This window comes from Eretmochelys imbricata, chromosome 1 (assembly GCF_965152235.1).
Source record: "Eretmochelys imbricata isolate rEreImb1 chromosome 1, rEreImb1.hap1, whole genome shotgun sequence".
Lineage (NCBI taxonomy): Eukaryota > Metazoa > Chordata > Testudines > Cheloniidae > Eretmochelys > Eretmochelys imbricata.
Genome location: NC_135572.1, coordinates 218261311 through 218280219, shown reverse-complemented (window position 1 = coordinate 218280219; position 18909 = coordinate 218261311). Strand labels below are relative to the sequence as shown.

At 43.8% G+C, this 18909-nt stretch overlaps 1 protein-coding gene across 1 annotated transcript in view; it reads right to left on the bottom strand.

Annotated features, from left to right (window-relative positions):
* Positions 1-1733: 1733 nt before the first annotated feature.
* Positions 1734-18909, bottom strand: part of LOC144259197 (ovostatin-like) — a 50843-nt gene continuing 33667 nt past the window's right edge. The window contains 16 exon segments of the mRNA XM_077807381.1: positions 1734-1785; positions 2238-2313; positions 3338-3440; positions 4565-4633; positions 6311-6401; positions 6680-6804; positions 6937-7152; positions 7765-7985; positions 8494-8659; positions 11130-11204; positions 11702-11858; positions 14034-14115; positions 14399-14575; positions 15659-15742; positions 16573-16624; positions 17818-17921. Of these exon segments, the coding sequence (XP_077663507.1) occupies positions 1734-1785; positions 2238-2313; positions 3338-3440; positions 4565-4633; positions 6311-6401; positions 6680-6804; positions 6937-7152; positions 7765-7985; positions 8494-8659; positions 11130-11204; positions 11702-11858; positions 14034-14115; positions 14399-14575; positions 15659-15742; positions 16573-16624; positions 17818-17921 (1850 nt within the window).

Sequence of the window (18909 nt, the reverse complement as noted above, 5' to 3'; positions counted from 1 at the left end):
GATGGTGACGGGCAGTAGCCACTGAGGCTAGGTGGGAATAGGGGTTTGGAGGTTCCCCTGAGTGGGGAGACCAAGATTGTGGGTTGCTGTGGTGGGCAGAACCCCTGGGTAAAGGGCACCGGGGTCCAGGAGGGACATGGGGGCCAGCAGCAGGCAAGACATCAGCCGGCAGACGGCGCTCTGGGGCTGGAAAGAGCTAATTCCCTGGACAACCAGCCAGAGGCACTGCGCCAGTGACTCGTCGCCCCGCCACACCTGGGGAATGGCACCGTGGCACAGTCAGCACAACTTCTTCTGAGTGAGGTTTATACTTCAAATACTAGTGTAGTGATTTTAAGTGATAAATTAAAGGGTGGTGGCTGGAAACAGTAAAGAACAGGTTAAAAGTTTTTTTTTTATTTTCTGTTTGCTTGTTTGGGGAAAGGGAAATAGAAACAGAAAGGCATAAAATTGAGCAGCAGCAGTGAAGCAATTGCAAAGTTAGACACGTTCAGGTTAGAGGCAGAGGAAAAAAGAGAAAGTGTCAATTAAAGGACACAGAGATAAAAATGAACATGAAAGAGCTGAAGTTGAAGGAGAAGGAAATGACCGCTGCCTTAGAAGCAGCAGCATACTAGCAAGCCTTGGAACTAAAGCAACTGGAAGCTAAGACCCAGAAACAAGGCAAAGAGGCTGCAGAGGTGGAGGCTGCCAGAGAGGAAGCCACACGCAGAAGGGTCATGGAGCTACAAGCCAAAGAGGCTGAGGAGAAGGAAAAGGAATGGAACACCAATTGGAACTGTTAGAAAAGCAGAAAGAGATCCCTGTGTCACCAGCAGATCCCATCATTCTGAGACTCCACAACTGGGACCAGCTGTGTCTTGCATACAAAGAGTCTGACTGCATTGAGGAATACTCCACTACTTTTGAAAAGCTGTGTGAAGTCCATGAAATACCTGAAGACAGGAGAGTCCCCACACTGGTTGCAAAATTGTCTGGTAAAGTTCAAAATGTATTTAATAAAATGCCAATTCAGGATGCTTTAGTATGACTCAAAATTTGAAGAAATGGTTTGGAAAAAATGTTCCAAATTACTCCTGAGGTGACGAGGGTAAAATTTAGAAATCTTAAGAGGAGTGTTGGTGTGAGTAATAATGAATATGGGTTAAGGGAAAAGGTGTTGAAGATTTTAACAATTGCTCGATGTCACTGCTCAGGAATATTTCTTGAGGATGGGTAAGGACGTTGTGAAGCAACGTATCGGGGATAAAGCTGTAAAATCTGTGATAGAAATGGCCACTCTGGCAGATGCCTTTGAGGAAACCCAGTCATCTATTGAGAGTAAACTGCAGAAAGAGGCGTTTTAAACCTAGGGGGAAGAGGGGGATCCTGTTTTACCCCTGGTAAGAAGAAGCATGGTTGGGAGGCTAAACACTCACTACTTTCCTAGTAATTCCTCTCTCAACTCTCCTGAAAGGGGTGAGGAGCCCCAAAACTGCTATCAATGAAACTCTTCTGGGCACCTAAGAAATCGATGCCCTGAGCTGAAGGCAAACCAGCCAAGAAGCAACTGCCAGCCAAGGGGCCCTGTTGGCTGTGGATGGACAATTATCTTTGTGAACAGAACTCTCCCCTACCTGAAGAAACAACATTTGAGAAGAGTTGTCAGCGTCACTTCATTAAAATGAACCAATCCACACACACACTGTGATTAGGAGTGTGATATTTATTGAAATGGCTCGAGCCAAACTCAATCACTCAGGGCAATGAGGATCTAAAATCACATTTTCACAGCTGTCATTTCTCCTGGTGAAAAGGAAAAAAAAGAGAGTGATTAAAATCTATAGATTATTTTTTTTATGCAGAAATTATTTTTCTCTCTACAAATTATAATTTTGGGAGGAATTTGTTGCCATACATGTGATTTCCAGGAATCCAGTCTTCTAAAAGAAACACCTATGTATAGTGTGCACCTGGGTACCTCGGTGGGAGAGGGTTTCCGGGACTAAGCACACAATCTCAACTTTGTTAGGATAGACCAGCAACTGTGGCAATGATCTTCAGGGAATGAAGGTAAGATCCAGGATGGATCTTTGGGAGTGTTGGCAGAGATCAGGCTTTCCTGATCCACAGCAGTGTGTGTGGATTTATCCCACATCCAGCTCTCTACTTTCCATTTTCCCCTCCACAAAGAATCAACTCTCTTCTGCTCTTCTTTCCCCATTCACACCTACCTAGTGTCTATTGCTCTCAGTTACCTTTTCCTGACTCCTAGCAGGTTTTCGCTTGAATCTTCACTGCAGGGCGTATTGTATTCAGCAAGAGCGTATTCGTCTGGAAAAGAAAAGGAAGAAAACGTTCATATTCCAGTGACAAATCGCTCCAACCCCAGTGCATGCACATCTGTGGTTAACACATATTCCAGCTCCACCAGCATCCAACGGATCTTGTTGTGGCCTCCCCAGCTGCTTAGGGACGTGTTTCCATGGCTGATTTAGAATGCACGGTCACTGCCCAATGCTTTCCACTGGGCCTACTGACAATGTTCAGAAGGGAGGACTATCAGTAACTAGAGGAGCCATTTCTGATGCTAATTATGTTGATCAGATGGTAGTGTGTACAATCACAGGAAGCAGAATATACCCTCCCATCCTCTGGACAGCTCTACTGATCTGGGCAGAGACAGCTCCTAGTGTTTATCCCAAAGCTGGGCAAACAACATGGGACCTTAATGTGTAATGGTAACTATAGCTTTTGGTACTTGGTGATGACTGAAAGAACAGAAGTTGGTCCAATAAAAGCTATTACTTCACCCACCTTGTCTCTCTGATACAACCATGATTACTTAGCTGCTAGCTATTATGGCAATGATATGGTTGATGGGTGAACCAGGCCAGACTAGACAAGAGAGAAATGCTGACCCTGGGTCATTTATTTTTACCATCATGCCAAATCTATGGCACGAGGGCTAAGCAACACATTGAATAAGATAAAGGGCAAACGTCCCTGTAGTGGCTTGTAATAAGTAGTTCTTGGGAGTGCCACTGTTCATCCTTCTTTTTATTCAAATTAAACAAGAAGGTGGAGAGAGAGAACTCCCAATGACCCCTCTGGGGCCCAATGTGCTGTATCATAACCTCTGAAAATTGGTAGAACCAGTAAATGCTGATAAAATCAGTAAAAACTGAAGCCTCACTTTCCACTCACTGTTGCTCGGAGAGCGAAAAAAAGGCAAATGCAGAAATGGAAAGACAGGCCTGCAGCTGGGGAAATGCACCAGATTTTACAGTTATTCAGCAGCCTGGGTCATGCTAAAGCTTGATTCACTAGATCTCTTCTCAGGCTCAGGGAGGCCTACCTGTTTCATAGTAGTCATAGAGGTGCACTGAAGCAGGTTTGATATCAGACACAGGAAGGTTTTGCTCAACCGAGAAAGAGAAACTGATTTCCTCCTGGGTCACCTGGAAATGGGAGAGAAAAAATGCATCAGACTTTGTTTTGTTTAATGTCTACTTCACTGAATTGCTCTGAGCAGAGATTTCTAAGCCCTTCTCTCTCTTTCCCCATCCCCCCATAAACAGTGTCTAGTTTCTGCCAGCTGCCCTCTCTCTAATTGTTCAAATCCCGCTTTAAAGTGCTGTGTTTTATTTAGACCATCAGCTCTTAGGGGCAGGGATGGAGGTTTATCTACATGTGTAAAATGCTGTGGAAATGTGCGGCTCTTCTGTAAAGATTAATAATAAATGCACAGAGCTCCCTTTCCATGGCACTATACTGCTGTTATATTCTGCGTTACACTGTACTTATTTGTAGGTCTCAGGGACAACAGAAAAAATATGCATAACTTAATTGCCATTATTCTAAATGGATTTATATAGCGTGACTAAGTCATCTGAACATCTCACTTTACCAATTAGAATCATAGAATATCAGGGTTGGAAGAGACCTCAGGAGGTCATCTAGTCCCACCCCCTGCTCAAAGCAGGACCAACCCTGACTAAATCATCCCAGGCAGGGCTTTGTCAAGCCTAACCTTAAAAATATCTAAAGAAGGAGATTCCACCACCTCCCTAGGTAACCCATTTCAGTGCTTCACCACCCTCCTAGTGAAATAGTGTTTCCTAATATCCAACCTAGACCTCCCCCACTGCAACTTGAGACCATTACTCCTTGTTCTGTCATCTGCCACCACTGAGAACAGCCCAGCTCCATCCACTTTGGAACCTCCCTTCAGGTAGTTGAAGGCTGCTATCAAATCCCCCCTCACTCTTCTCTTCTGCAGACTAAACAATCCCAGTTCCCTCAGCCTCTCCTCGTCAGTCATGTGCCCCAGCCCCCTGATCATATTTTCATAATTTGTCATATTTTTTCATAATTTTCATAAATTTCATCATTTTTCAGAATCATTTTTCTCATTATTATATGAGATGGCAACGGACACCTGAAATCTCTCTGGACACAACAATAAACACAGGCTGGCTGATGATGTGTTATTTCATTCATTTAGGAGTGCATTTTAAGTTCCAAATTTTACAGAAACAACAACAACAACAACAACAAAAGGCACATTCTTCCACACACTTACATTTGACAAGTAGAAGAAGACATGGCTGTGCTTGGTATCCACCTGCATCACCTTACGATCATCCTGAAGCTTTAAACAAGGCAAATAATACCAACTTTAAACACAAGAAACATCCCCAAAGCTACACAAACAGCAAGTCTGCGGCTAGTGGTCACGGTTGGTAATACAAAACGTGGTATTTGTTGCTGAAGTCCTAAGAGGAGTATTAAACAATCACCACAATGAAACACAGGACGTCTCAAAATTCACCCTTTTTTCTTTTTCTTTTTTTTTTTTTTTTGAATTTTATTGTGAATTCAACATTGGACCCATTTGAATGGAAAATGTTGCATGTTACCATTTTTTTCAGCTCAAGCTGACTGATTTTCTAGTGAAAAGTGCAAGGTCTTTAATGTGAGGTAGCTGTCTGAGCAAAATAGTTCCACTATAAAAATAGGCCAAAAAAAAAAAGGCAAAAAAATGGTAAAAAATAACAATTTTGTTTTAACTGCTCCCAAAAGGAAAATGTGGAGAGTACAAAAAAATTCCACGCAAAGTACTGCCAAAGACAAGTTCTGGAATTCATACAGCTCCAGACACAAAGGATAAACCCAATCCCAGGGTGATAAATGTGCTCTAAATGCACACACATACACAGAGAAAAGCAGACAGGGAATGAACAGACTCTGAGAAGAAATGCTTTCTATCACATACCACTTCCTCTTTTCACTTCCCTGGCAGTTAAGTTGCATAGTTTGATGTTCACAAACATTTCTGTGTTATACGCCAGCCACAGCTGCTGTTGAAAGATGCCAATCTGGAGATGGGCCTGAGATTGAAACCCCACTCCCAGCCCAGATTTGAGAGTGTTTGATCTGGGGATTTGAGCCTGTTATGGGATTCATTCAAGTGTAAATCGCATCCTACTCCATGCCTTTGTGTGAAATGCCTTAGAGCAGTGTTTCTCAAGGATCAGGGTAAGTGATCCCTGAGATTTCCCTGAGACAGTTTAGGAAGGCAGCAACCCACTCCCTGATATCAAAAAGGTTGAGAAACACTGCAGTAGAGTCCTTGGCTGGAAGCTGAAACTAAATAAATCCAGGCTACCAAGAGGGTGCACATTTTTAACAGTGAGGGATATTAACCACTGGGACAATTTACCAAGGCATGTCTTGCATCCTCCATTATTTGAAGTCTTTAACATGAGATCAGGTGTTTTTCTAGGAAATAAGCTTCAGCTTAACCACAAGATATGGCCTTGATACAGGAATACTAGGTGAAATTCTCTGGCCGGTGTTATGCAGGAGGTCAGACTAGATTATCACAGTGGTCCCTTCTGATCCTGTAATCTATTAATCATAACCTGGGGGGTTAGATAGTACAAGACAGAGTGGGGAAAGGGAAATATAGATTCTTCCATGTTTGTTAAACTGTGCTACACATATATTGGCAACATCACATGGCAGGGTGTCCAGGTAGGCATGGGGAACCACATACATCACATGGATGATGAGGCACAGTGCCCAAGGCCAAGCACATTTAACCTCTCCAGGAGTAGTTACTGTGTAAATCTCACTTCATCAAATGAGCAGCTAAAGCACAGGGGATGTGGCTAGATCCCTGGCCCAAGTGGTTTAACTGAATTCTCCACATGACTCAGGACACCAGTTTGTTACTCAGTTCCTCTTCTTAACCAATCCCTGGTGTAATATCATCTAACCCCCGCTGCCCTTTGGGTGGCTTACTGACAAAATTCCCTTTCTGTACCTTCTGCAGGGACGATCTGACAGGGACGAAGCCGGAGAGCATCTTGACATCAATAATGGCCATGTTGGAGGTACTGCGCTTCCCGACATAACTGAAACGAGAGAGACTGGATCACGATTGGGGAGGAAACACAATGACATGCACAAATACCCTATGAAATCTCACTGAACTGTATGGCCCTTCTTTCCCATTCAGTTATATCAGCGGATGGAAAGGTTAGCAATAGGAGTCAGTGTCATTCAGCAGAAGGTCCTGCATGCCTTACTGCAGCTACACAATGGTATGCTGCAGTGTGCTCTTTTTAAATCCCTCGCCCGACACATTACCCTATGTGGCATCCAGGGAGCCAGGGCAGTGGGAAGGGGTTACCTGGCTGAGAGAACAAGGTCAAACTTTGGCAGGAAGCTGCCTGCACAGGAGGCATTCACTGTCTCCACGGAGAGAGAGAACCCAGAGGCCTTTTGAGGAAGGTAGATGTTGTATCTCAGGGTTGTCTAGAAGAGATAAAAATTGTCATGTAGCACAGCAGCCCCTGCATCACCTGCGGTAATGCTGCAGTCCTGCTGAAGGGAAAGGAGAGGAGATCTCCTGAGTTATCAGCAGAAAGGGCTGGAAGCCTTGTTTACCTGCAGATAGACACAGCCATTGCCTTTTACTTCTACGCTGTAATTCCCTGGGAGACTGGGCAGGGACACTTGCTGCAGCAGTAAGCGGTTCCTGTTATGCACCTGGAAAACCTTATTCAGAAGTTCTTTGGAGCTGATGTCGACGGTGTTTTGACCATCCTTTGAGAAGGTGAGATACCCATATTGGGCTAGTGCTTGGAGAGCGACAACAGTGTCCTGTAAAGTACAACATGGCCGCTCATTAGAAAGAGTCTCCACTGGGATATAATGCATAAGACTGGTACAGCTCCTATACACCCCAGAGAGCGTGTCACCTCCTGTTCTGGGATAGAATGGAAGGAGTGGAGCGGAGAGAAGGTGGTTTTGTGGCTTGAACTGAATTAGGACACCTGCATTCTATTGCTGATTGCCACTGACTTGTTGTGAGAACTCAGGCAAATCATCATTTCCTTACATTTAAATAGTGGTTACCAAGACATCTATAGCAGAGCTCTCTGTGCACTGACAATTAATGTTACAGGAGCACAAGACATCCAGCAGCATTAAAGACAATGGAACAAATTAACTCAGCCAGCTGGTGAATCATTTCCTAAAAAGCATCCCACTCCCCCGCTTCCAGGACCATACCCTCCACCTGCTCCAAAACCCCTGTCAGATAAATGGCTTTTGCACCAGATTTGGTCTATTTTGGAACAATGGGAGAGGGAAGTTTCAGACTCCCTAGGTCCTCTCTAGGGGCACTCTCCCAGCAGTGGAGGGGCACGGGGATCCAGCATGAGAGCTTGACTGTTTTCAGGGTCTATTCCTTTGAACAGAAGCAATATTAACCTGTGTGGAGGAGAAGCCTCCATATGGATTCTGCTGTTTAGCGACCCACTGCACGATCTGAGCTACGTATGATAACTCCTCTGGAGTCAGGGTGGGGCCCTGGAGCAGCGCCAGTATCACATAGCAGGTCATCTCAATCTCAGCAGAGGCAGCACGGGAGTTGAAGGAGGGGAATATTTCTGCCAAGGGCTTCTCTTTCCGCTCCCAGTGCACTGAGCCGCCTGAGAACAGAAAGGAGATTATGAGGAGCTTGATCAGTTACTTAATGGTTAATGTGCAATGTTGCCATGTGGGGGATACAGCTTGATTCCCAATGCTGGTCCCTTGCTCCCATCCCTCTTTCACTCAGGTCTAGCAGGTCTGGGAGGTTGTAGAGGGCAACCTCATTTCTCAGTAGCTAGAATTCTGAACTGCAAGAGACCCAGGATCTATTTCCAGAGAGAGGGAGTGGTAGAAGGGAAGGAGTGCAAACAGGGGTCTATAAAAAGAAAGGAAAATGAAGCTGCAAGAACATCAGGCCTCAGTTTCCCTTTGTGCATAGTCCACAAGGTAAAGAGACATTCACAGAATTCATATTCCACTTTGGAGATAAGTCCAACCAAGGTTGCTGTGGAATGGGAAGGTAACAGGGGCTGGACATCAAAGACTGACGTTTTTCATACCACAGGCTATTCTGCTCTCAAACCACTCTCAATGGTTATCTCATGGGAAAACTCAGATGACACTCACCAACTTTTGTAGCCGATTTGTCCAGCTCCTTCAAGAAGAATCTCCATTTCTCCTCGTTACCAGCTAACCCATAAGTGTAAGCCAGCAGAGCTTGATAATAAACATTGTCCACATTCCTGACAGATACAGCGTCCAAGCAGGACAGACCATTCTGGACCAATTTGTGCTGTCAATAAAAATGTGGTTTAGGTTTGTTTGGTATTCAGTTTAGTGCATCAGCTTCTCCTTACAGATTTCAACTGTTCTTTAATCATCCACCACTGGAATCTCATGTTGAGCATATGGCATGTTCACTTCCAAAGGGGCTGCAGAGTGCAGGAAGATCTCTTAAAGAGGAGGTCTCTTCTGAAAAGTGACCATGAAGAAATGGCACCTTCTTACCAACACACCTGCTGAACTAGGCCTAGGGGGACCTGGGTTTTATTCCCAGCTCTGCCTTTTACCAGCTTGATGACTGAGTCACTTTGTTTTTCTGTGCCTCAGTTTTCACATCTGTAGAATGAGGATAATGATAGTGCCCTCTTTGTAAAACAGTTTGAGATCAACCAATGAAAAGTGTGATTAGAACTAGGCATTATTAATTATTATTATTATTATTATTATTACTGTTATTTATTTGCTGACTTTAGCGACAAAAATAAATTTTCACTTCTATCAGCCTTACAGAATTATTCCAACTCTGGATGAATAAGCTGGACTCTATTCCGGCTCATACATCAACAAGGGACTTATTAACTATCTTCCACCTGCACAGTCACAGATACATCTGGTGAGTGTTAATATGGTGATAATGGGATTGCACAGGTGTAACTAAAGAAACAAATTGACCTGGAGAATGTTTTATTACTGTCTTTCTTGGATCCCTATCTGGTCCCTACCACCATTGTATCTGAGTGCCTCACAATCTTTAATGTATTTATCCTTACAATATCCCCATGAGAAAAGGAAGGCCCTTTCATGGATCAGTAACTAGCTAAAAGATAGGAAACAAGGGGTAGTTTTCAGAATGGAGAAAGGTAAATAGTAGTGTTCCCCAGAGGTCTGTACTGGGACCGGTCCTATTCAACATATTCATAAATTATCTAGAAAAAGGGGTAGATAAGTGAGCAACAAAATGACAGATGAAATTCAATGTTTACAAATGCAAAGTACTGCACATTGGAAAACATAATCCCAACTATAAATACAAAATGGTGGGGTCTAAATTAGCTGTTACCGCTCAAGAAAGAGATCTTGGAGTCATCATGGATAGTTCTCTGAAAACATCTGCTCAATGTGAAGTGGCAGTGAAAAAAGCTAACAGAACGTTAGGAACCATTAGGAAAGGGATAGTTAATAAGACTGAAAATATCATAATGCCACTATATAAAGCCATGGTATGCCCACATCTTGTATACTGCGTGCAGTTCTGGTTGCCCCATCACAAAAAAGATATATGAGAATGGAAAATAGTACAGACAAAGGCAACAAAAATTATTAGTGGCATGGAACTGCTTCCATATGAGGATAGATTAAAAGGACTGTTCAGCTTGGAAAAGAGACGACTAAGGGGGGATCTGATAGAGGTCTATAAAATCATGAATGGTGTGGAGAAAGTGAATAAGGAAGTGTTATTTACTCCTTCACATAACACAAGAATCAGGAGTCACCCAATAACATTAATAAGTAACAGGTTTAAAACAAACAAAAGGAAGTATTTCATCACACAATGCACAGTCAACCTGTGGAACTCATTGCCAGGGGATGTTGTGAAGGCCAAAAGTATAACTGGGTTCACAGAAGAATTAGATAAGTTCATGGAGGACAGGTCCATCAGTGGCTTTTAGCCAAGATGGTCAGGAATGCAACCCCATGCTCCAAATGTCCCTAAACCTCTGACTGCCAGAAGCTGGGACTGGATGACAGGAGAAGGATCACTTGAAAATAGCCCTGTTCTGTTCATTCCCTTTGAAGCACCTAGAACTGGCCACTGTTGGGAGACAGGATCCTGCACTAGAGTAACCACTGGACTGACCCAGTATGGCCATTCTTATGTTATCATCATCATCCCCATTTTAGAAGAGAAACAGAGAGAGGAAGTGATTTGCAGGAAGTCTGTAGCAGAGCAGGGCATTGAACTCAGGCCTCCCATGTCCCGGCTAGCACCCAGACCACCTCTTTCCTCTCCATTGCAATCATGATGTTGAAAAATGGAAACACAGCTTCAGGCTAAGGTCCTAGAATGAGTTTGCAAGGCTAGAAGCTAGAACAGCTGTATAGTGTACACTAAAAATAAATTGAGCTGGATTCTGCCTTTAAGGAACTCTGTTTTCTAACACAACTGGACTGTTCTTGAAAGCTAAGATTTTCTACTGATGTGTGAATCCAGAACTGCAGTTAAACTGGGGACACAAGACATGACTAACTGATATCATGCATTAAGTATCCAGTGCATTTGTGAGGCCATTTACACATAATAATTATGTTACATAATTGGGTACAGACCCCTTGATATAGCCATATAGACACTCAGTGTGCAAAAGCCAGTATTTAAGACCTCACTGAAGAGTAGAGATGAGGCACAGATTCTCACTTCCACGCTGTTTGTGACGTATGACTGACCAATCTAATAAGGCAGGGTAGCACTTAATTCATACCGAGCTGGGGAGTCCGGCTTCAAGCAATGCTGCAGTGACATAGGCTGTGAGTGAAAGTCCATCTTCTGCTCCACCCTGAGCAGAACACAAGGAAAAAGGAGGTCAATATGCCCTTGCTAAACCAAAATGTACACAAGTGAAATACTCAACTACCAGCCAGACTAGACATTATAAGGAATCCATGTGTTGGGTGCACATACAAAAAACAGGGGTTCAAATTCTACTCTCGGTTACACCAATATAAAGGCAGAAGGACTTCAGTAGGTTTACTCAGAGCTTACACTTGGATAATACAGCAGAATATGGCCCCGTGGTCCTTAGTTATAAATGCATATATGCAGCATTGCGGAATAAAACCCAGAACCTTTGGCTTATAAACACACCCATTTCTATTGCATTGTCTATCAGTACTAGTAGGAATTATATTCTGTCCATGGGACAGCTGCTAGAGGGCAGCTTATCCCAATGAAAGGGTTGAACATTTGGGGATAAGGATAGCAATTTGGCAGTGGCTGGACAGTTTTATCCCTGTGGCAGGACTGGAAGCTTGGGAGAAAGCTAAGATCACTCACCTTCAAGGCATTGTTGAAATGGTCCCCAACATTTTGGAAGCAGCCGTCTGGCTTCTGTTTACTTGACAGCCAGGTCAGGGTTTGAGATTGGACATCGTCATCGATATATATGTAACGTTTGGCTTGTGCAAAAGACTTGTATACGAAAGCAGTGAGCCTGCAAGTGAACCACACAACAGGAGTGAGAAGCAGGGAATATCTCTTCATTCTGCTACCACCTTCCACAGGGGTGGCTGGAGGAGGCAGAATCCAGAGCCCAATCTGGTCTCATTTAAACCTCCACTCCATGATTTCCCCATGACCATCCCCTGGAAAGCAGTGCTAGTTGCAGAAGTCTGCACACTAGACACAGAGGTGGGACTGAGAGAACTTTGAGTAGAGGCACCATGTTTCGAGGCTCATTTTCCTGACCCACAGAACTCTCCCTCAGCAGAGCAATTCCTAGAGAAAGGGCATGAACACCTGTATGTTTCCTGCTGGGGCAGTGTGCCACACCCCACACACAGAAGGGCAGGATGCCCCCAAACACTTAGCAGTGAAAGCTGCATGATTGACAGGCAGCCCTGCAGACTAGACTGACAAACCCTAAAGAGTGATGTTCTCTGTTCATGCACAGAACAGGTACAATTCACACTGCTGTGGTGTAAGCTTCACCAAGCTAGCCATTCCCCTCACCTACCCACCACACCAAAATCTGCATCAAAATCTGGAGGCGAAAGGCTCCCTTTGCCATTGCCCTATTCTTTTAAGCAATCCAGTCCACCTCAATGGGTAGTGATCAATGGCTCCATGTCTAGTTGGCAGCCGGTATCAAGCAGAGCACCCCAAGGATTGGTCCTGGGGCCGGTTTTGTTCAATATCTTCGTTAATGATCTGGAGGATGGCGTGGACTGCACCCTCAGCAAATTTGCAGATGACACTAAACTGGGAGGAGAGGTAGATATGCTGGAGGGTAGGGATAGGATACAAAGGGATCTAGACAAATTGGAGGATTGGGCCAAAAGAAATCTGTTGAAGTTCAACAAGGACAAGTGCAGAGTCCTGCACTTAGGACGGAAGAATCCCATGCACCGCTACAGATTAGGGACCGAATGGCTCGGCAGCAGTTCTGCAGAAAAGGACCTAGGGGTTACAGTGGACAAGAAGTTGGATATGAGTCAACAGTGTGCCCTTGTTGCCAAGAAGGCCAATGGCATTTTGGGATATATAAGTAGGAGCACTGCCAGCAGATCGAGGGACGTGATCGTTCCCCTCTATTCAACACTGGTGAGGCCTCATCTGGAGTACTGTGTCCAGTTTTGGGCCCCACACTACAGGAAGGATGTGGAAAAATTGGAAAGAGTCCAGCGGAGGGAAACAAAAATGATTAGGGGGCTGGAGCATATGATTTATGAAGAGAGACTGAGGGAACTGGGATTGTTTAGTCTGCAGAAGAGAAGAATGAGGGGAGATTTGATAGCTGCTTTCAACTACCTGAAAGGGGGCTCCAAAGAGGATGGATCTAGGCTGTTCTCAATGGTAGCAGATGACAGAACGAGAAGCAATGGTCTCAAATTGCAGTGTGGGAGGTCTAGGTTGAATATTAGGAAACACTATTTCACTGGGAGAGTGGTGAAGCACAGGAATGGGTTACCTAGGGAGGTGGTGGAATTTCCATCCTTAGAGGTTTTTAAGGCCCGGCTTGACAAAGCCTTGGCTGGATGATTTAGTTGGTGTTGGTCCTGCTTTGAATTAGGGGGATTAGACTAGATGACCTCCTGAGGTCTCTTCCAACCCTAATATTCTATGATTCTTTTGTTGGTGATGGGAAATTATCCTGACAGAAGGACACTATACACATGTAAATAGTAAATAGCAGTGCGGGAGGTTTAGGTTAGATGTTAGGAAAAACTTTTTCACTAGGAGGGTGGTGAAGCAGTGCAATGGGTTACCTAGGGAGGTGGTGGAATCTCCTTCATTGGAGGTTTTTAAGGTCAGGCTTGAGATGGGTGGGATGATTTAATTGGGGACTGGTCCTGCTTTGAGCAGGGGATTGGTCCTCCTGAGGTCCCTTCCAACCATGACATTCTATGATTCTATTATTTTAATGTCTTAGAGGTGAAAGGCTTTATCTCCCATTCCCTAGTCCTGGGCCATCAGTTTCCCCCATCCTGGGGATGGACTGTAACCAGTGCCGTAGAGGTGAAAGGCTCCATACCCCCCTGAGTCAGCAGTCCACCTGCTGGCACTTCTGTCCCTGACTACAGAATCAGATTGTTGAGGTATTTCCGTTCCACACCATAAACAGCTTCCTCTCCTATCCCAGGTCCCTAAACAGCTTCCCAGCTCTCACCAGGTGCTCCCTTCTTCATCTCTGGTCCCAAACGAACTGTAGGATCCATCCGGGTGTTTGTATGACAACTGCTTCTGGTATCCTGCAACCAAAACAAGAAGAACATATTTTCTAACCCCAGTAATGGACCTGTTTTGTTCTCTGATAAATTGAGGCTGAAGAGTTTTGGACTGAAGAATAAAAACAGTTTTAGTGAGTTATTTCACTGGCTATGAATTCTAACAGCTTGTGTCCTGTAATGTACCATCATGCACACCTCTGGGGCTTTCTAAGCCATCAATAACTATTGCATGTACACTGGAACTAGAATGGCATTTCAGCAAAATAGGCCACAGGATTATAAGGAGGAATCTTAAACTTCTCACCGCTTGTTAAGTATCCAATACCCTTGTATTTGATCTCTGTAGTCAGCTGCCCTGTCTTATTCAGATAGTCCAGGATGTAGATGTTGGGAGCGAACAGGACCATGTTCTGCTCCCCACAGCCATAGGGCATCTGGAGAAGATTCTCCATGTTCCTCATGGTCATGCCCAGGAGGTCCCCTGAGGAATGGGAGACAGAGGGAGTCAGTGGAGTTCAGAGTTGGTATTTAATACATTACAGTATACACTGTTTTATTTTACCAGATCATGAATTTGCAGACAGATACTGACTGACAGAGAAATTACAGTGCAGAACACTCCGCATGGGTAGCTTCTTAGGCCATTAATTTTTAAAATATAGAGCTGCAGACAAATAAGACAAATAGGGAAGATCTAAGGAAATAGGAATCAAGAGTAAAGAACATCTGAGCATCAGTATTGAGTTGGGAGCTAAGAAATAGCTGTTACCCTTTTAAAAAACAGGCTGTGTTCTTGAAGCCACATTCTCCCCATGCTGCAATTTCAAGGTGATTGACTTGCGGGGAGTTGCATGGGCTTAACTGAGAGCAGCATTTAGCCTGTGGATATGTCATTGCTAGGATTCACTTCTCCAGTGTGGTCACTGCGGCCAGCCGCACTGCACCTCACATTGAGCCAGAAAGACACTTTTTAAAGAACCAGACTCAGTTCAAAATTATGCTCATTAATTTCAGATCAACAGTTCCCATGGTTCAGTATTTCCACTTCTTTGCACCTTGCGTAGTTATTGGAGCTTCTCAGATCCTGGAATTCCCATTCAGTGGGAAATTCTGAAATACCAATTTTCTTTTCATTCCAAATTGGAATGAAAAAATGAAATTTCAAGATTTCCTACAAAATGAAACTCCAGAGTTTTGCTTCAGAAAAATCTAAATGACATTTTATTTCAACCTTATCAAAACATTCTTTTCATTTTGACAAGGCTGATCTTTATTGAAACTAAATGTTTTGACTTTTTTTGTCAAAATTATGATATGTTCCTGCAGCATGTTGCAATTTAGTTGAATCAGCATCTTCCAATGGAAAAACATTTTGTTGGAAAAATTCAGACCAGTTCTTATAGTTATTCACAGCTTTGCAAAGGGGATGTGAAATGCTAACAACTCAGATTGACAGTGTTGTATACCCACTCTACGCTCATTTTGCACTGGTGTCAGTGACAACACGAGGTTAAGGCCAGGGGAGACTCAAGACCTTTATTCTTAGTATAAACATTAAACTTACCGAGGACAGAAAAAGAAGCTCTGGCTGATCCCTGCACCAGGTTCGCTGGCAGCTTTGGAGACACCATTTGAGAGACAGCTTTGCCTGTTGGTAAGATATAATAATAACAATTAATAATAAATCTCTTTTTTTGAACCACTAACTTTCCCTTCTATAGGTTTCAGAGTAACAGCTGTGTTAGTCTGTATTCGCAAAAAGAAAAGGAGTACTTGTGGCACCTTAGAGACTAACCAATTTATTTGAGCATGAGCTTTCGTGAGCTACAGCTCACTTCATGAGCTGTAGCTCATGAAAGCTCATGCTCAAATAAATTGGTTAGTCTCTAAGGTGCCACAAGTACTCCTTTTCTTTTTCCCTTCTATAGTACCTTCTTTCCAACAATGGTCATACAGTTTAAGCCTGGGATCCTGGCTATGTACTCGAATGGTTAGCCAGTGCTGCCATGGCTTCATTACTATTATTTGCTGTAGTTAGATTAAACTAGCTCGGGTAAATCTACATATGCTACACTCACCCCTCTGATTGCAATGTAGACACACCCTATGACACACAGTTGAGTGGTTTTAATTCTACTCGTTGGAGGGTAGCTGTGCATATACACACTAGCCATTACCTCCCATGGACAGAATTAGAATAGACCCGGGTAGTGTCACTGCCTGAGGGCCTGCAAGCGAAACCAACCCCATCGTTTTAACGATCCAAAAGGACTGACATGAAAAGCAAACAAACAACCACAGGGTGAAACACATTGCGACAACTCTTTCAATCTCAAAGAACTAAGGGGCTATTAATTAGGGGAGGGAAGGGCCCTGGTCGAACAGTGTTTTAATCTGGAAATCTCTCTGATAGCAATCACTTGCTGAATTTGTAGCCATGGCTGCCTTACAGGAGGGAACTTGGAGAGATGCCCTTACCTTTTGTGCAAATGAGGGAGCTCTCAGTCACCTCCTTTTTGATGCCTTCGGGCTGGTTGGCAGCAGGGAAGTGGAGAGGGAGGAAGACATAGCAATGAAACCAGAAACAAAATAATGCTGGAAAGCGCAAATCTGTAGCGTGCAGCATTGTAACAGGCTGACCCCAGACTACTGAGTGAAGGTGACTGCCCTTCCATTCCAGTGGCATCACTCCCTCCCCATCTTGGCACCCAGCAGCCTTTGGTCTTTGTGTACCATTCCTCTCCACCAGGAAGGCAGCTGGGAGATGTGCTGGAGAAATTCACAGCTGAGGAGAGCTGGTCACAGTTCCAGCTTCCTTTGGTGCAGCAGCTGCCCTAGAGATCATAGGACAAATCCTGGACCTTTTTCTGCACCCCTGCAACATCCCTATAGAAATGGGCCAAAGGCACCAAATGTGTGGAAAAGAACTTCCCCAAAGTCTGAGATCATCTCTTCCCCACTGACTTCACTGGGCTTCCACAGGTGTAAATGAAGGCAAATTTTGACCCCATGAGTGACTGGCTGCAGTAATATGCCAGATGTCATAAATTAGTGCAAATTCTGTCCTCAGTTACATCTGAACAAGCCCACTAATAGCCCCTGTGCACCACTCTGGCTATGTACCTGGAAAAATGTCTCCCTCTAGTGGGAAAGAGGATAAAAGACAGATTGCTCCTTGCACATAGCCAAAGGAGGTGCTCCTTTGGCTCACGTGGAAGAGCTTTTATTTTTGGTGATGAAGGTCCCTAGTTCTGTTTCTGCTGACAATATGTGCTGGTTTCATTACAGCTGCATGGATGTAAGGCTTAACTGACAGCAGAATCCAACCAAGTGAATCCAGTCACAAGATATGGGAGATGGTGAAATTCCAGTACTGGCCATGTTGGTAGAGCGTTTGGCAACTAGTTTGGAGAAAGCAGGTTGAACTTTGATGCCATAACTGCTCTGTGGGTTGCAGCCTGGCTCACTAGTTCCTCCAAGGATCACATGCATCCCATGGGCTTCCCAGGACAGCATTTTGGACAGAGTCTCAGGGTCACTGTTCAACCGATCAGCCAGCTGACCTACCCCAAGACAGGTGGGAAAAAATAGAACTTGCCTCAGACCCTGAGTTGATGCTCTCACAGGATGTTTTGGAGAGGGAGAGTCAAATCAAATTAAAAGAGATGCATACCCCAGAGAGACCATTTCTCTCTCCCACAGAGTTGGGATTTTTTATCATACCTCAACTAACAGCATCTGCATGACAGTGTCCACACGTTCTATCCCCTGCTCCCGAGATGTGTCACTCGACTTTGTCTCAGCAGTAACCGCGAAGCTCACATTACCTGAAAGAAACCCCCCACAAGCCCAAGAAAGAAAATTAATCTTGAAAGCCTAGCATTATACTGGCATGAATTCACTCCTCCTAGGGTGGCCTGAGGGAACTCTGGGAAATTCCCTCTCTTCCAAGTCAGCCAATAGTGTGAATGAATTCTGGTCATTGTTTAATACATCTCATCACAGACAGAATTCACCAATGAAGAGACAGCTACTGGTGAATCCTGCCCACCTGACACTTATAGGGCAGCTTGGCAGAACTTCACTTAATCTCTTGCAAGTACCAGCACCATGGAAATGGGAAGAAGATGCCAATATCTTTTTAATCAGTACAAACTGTAACCTAACAAAAATTCAATTACTCTGGAGACACAGTAGCTTTTCTATTGTTAACTTTGCAGCCAGGGATCTATTATAAGCCTGCTCTTTACCATGCTATAATTTTGGACAGAAAAATTATTTTAGCTTCTAAGAGTTCATGATTACTCTCTAGGTTCAGTAAAATTGTTTACATGTCAGGCTTTTTGAATGCCAGTTTGAAGTAAATCAATCTGTTGTTTTTATTTCTGAACTTTAAAAATGATCCTATTATGAAATTTGAACCACAAAGGCAAACTCTTTGGGGGAAGTTTTTGTAAATTAAAAAATAATGTTGTACTTCCATCTTTCTACACATACAAATCTCCAAACCATTTCACACAAAGGCTACTTTTGAAAAGAAAGTATTGAAAAGTTAAAGCCAGATCCTCACTGGAACCTTACTGAAGTCAATAGAGCTATGCCAATCTCTGGTCCAATATTCCTTGCACATTTTGTTGTTATTGAATGATTTCTGATCTTGGTTGTTGATGTGTAAATTTTCAATGTCCAGACCCTGGTGATTAAAGCTTTAGATATTTGTGGGTTTCAGTGAGCTAAGACCAAGACTCAGGCATTTAAAATTCTCTGTTGACAAGGAGCAAGTTCCCAAGTTTGGGCAGAGGTGGGGATTATGCA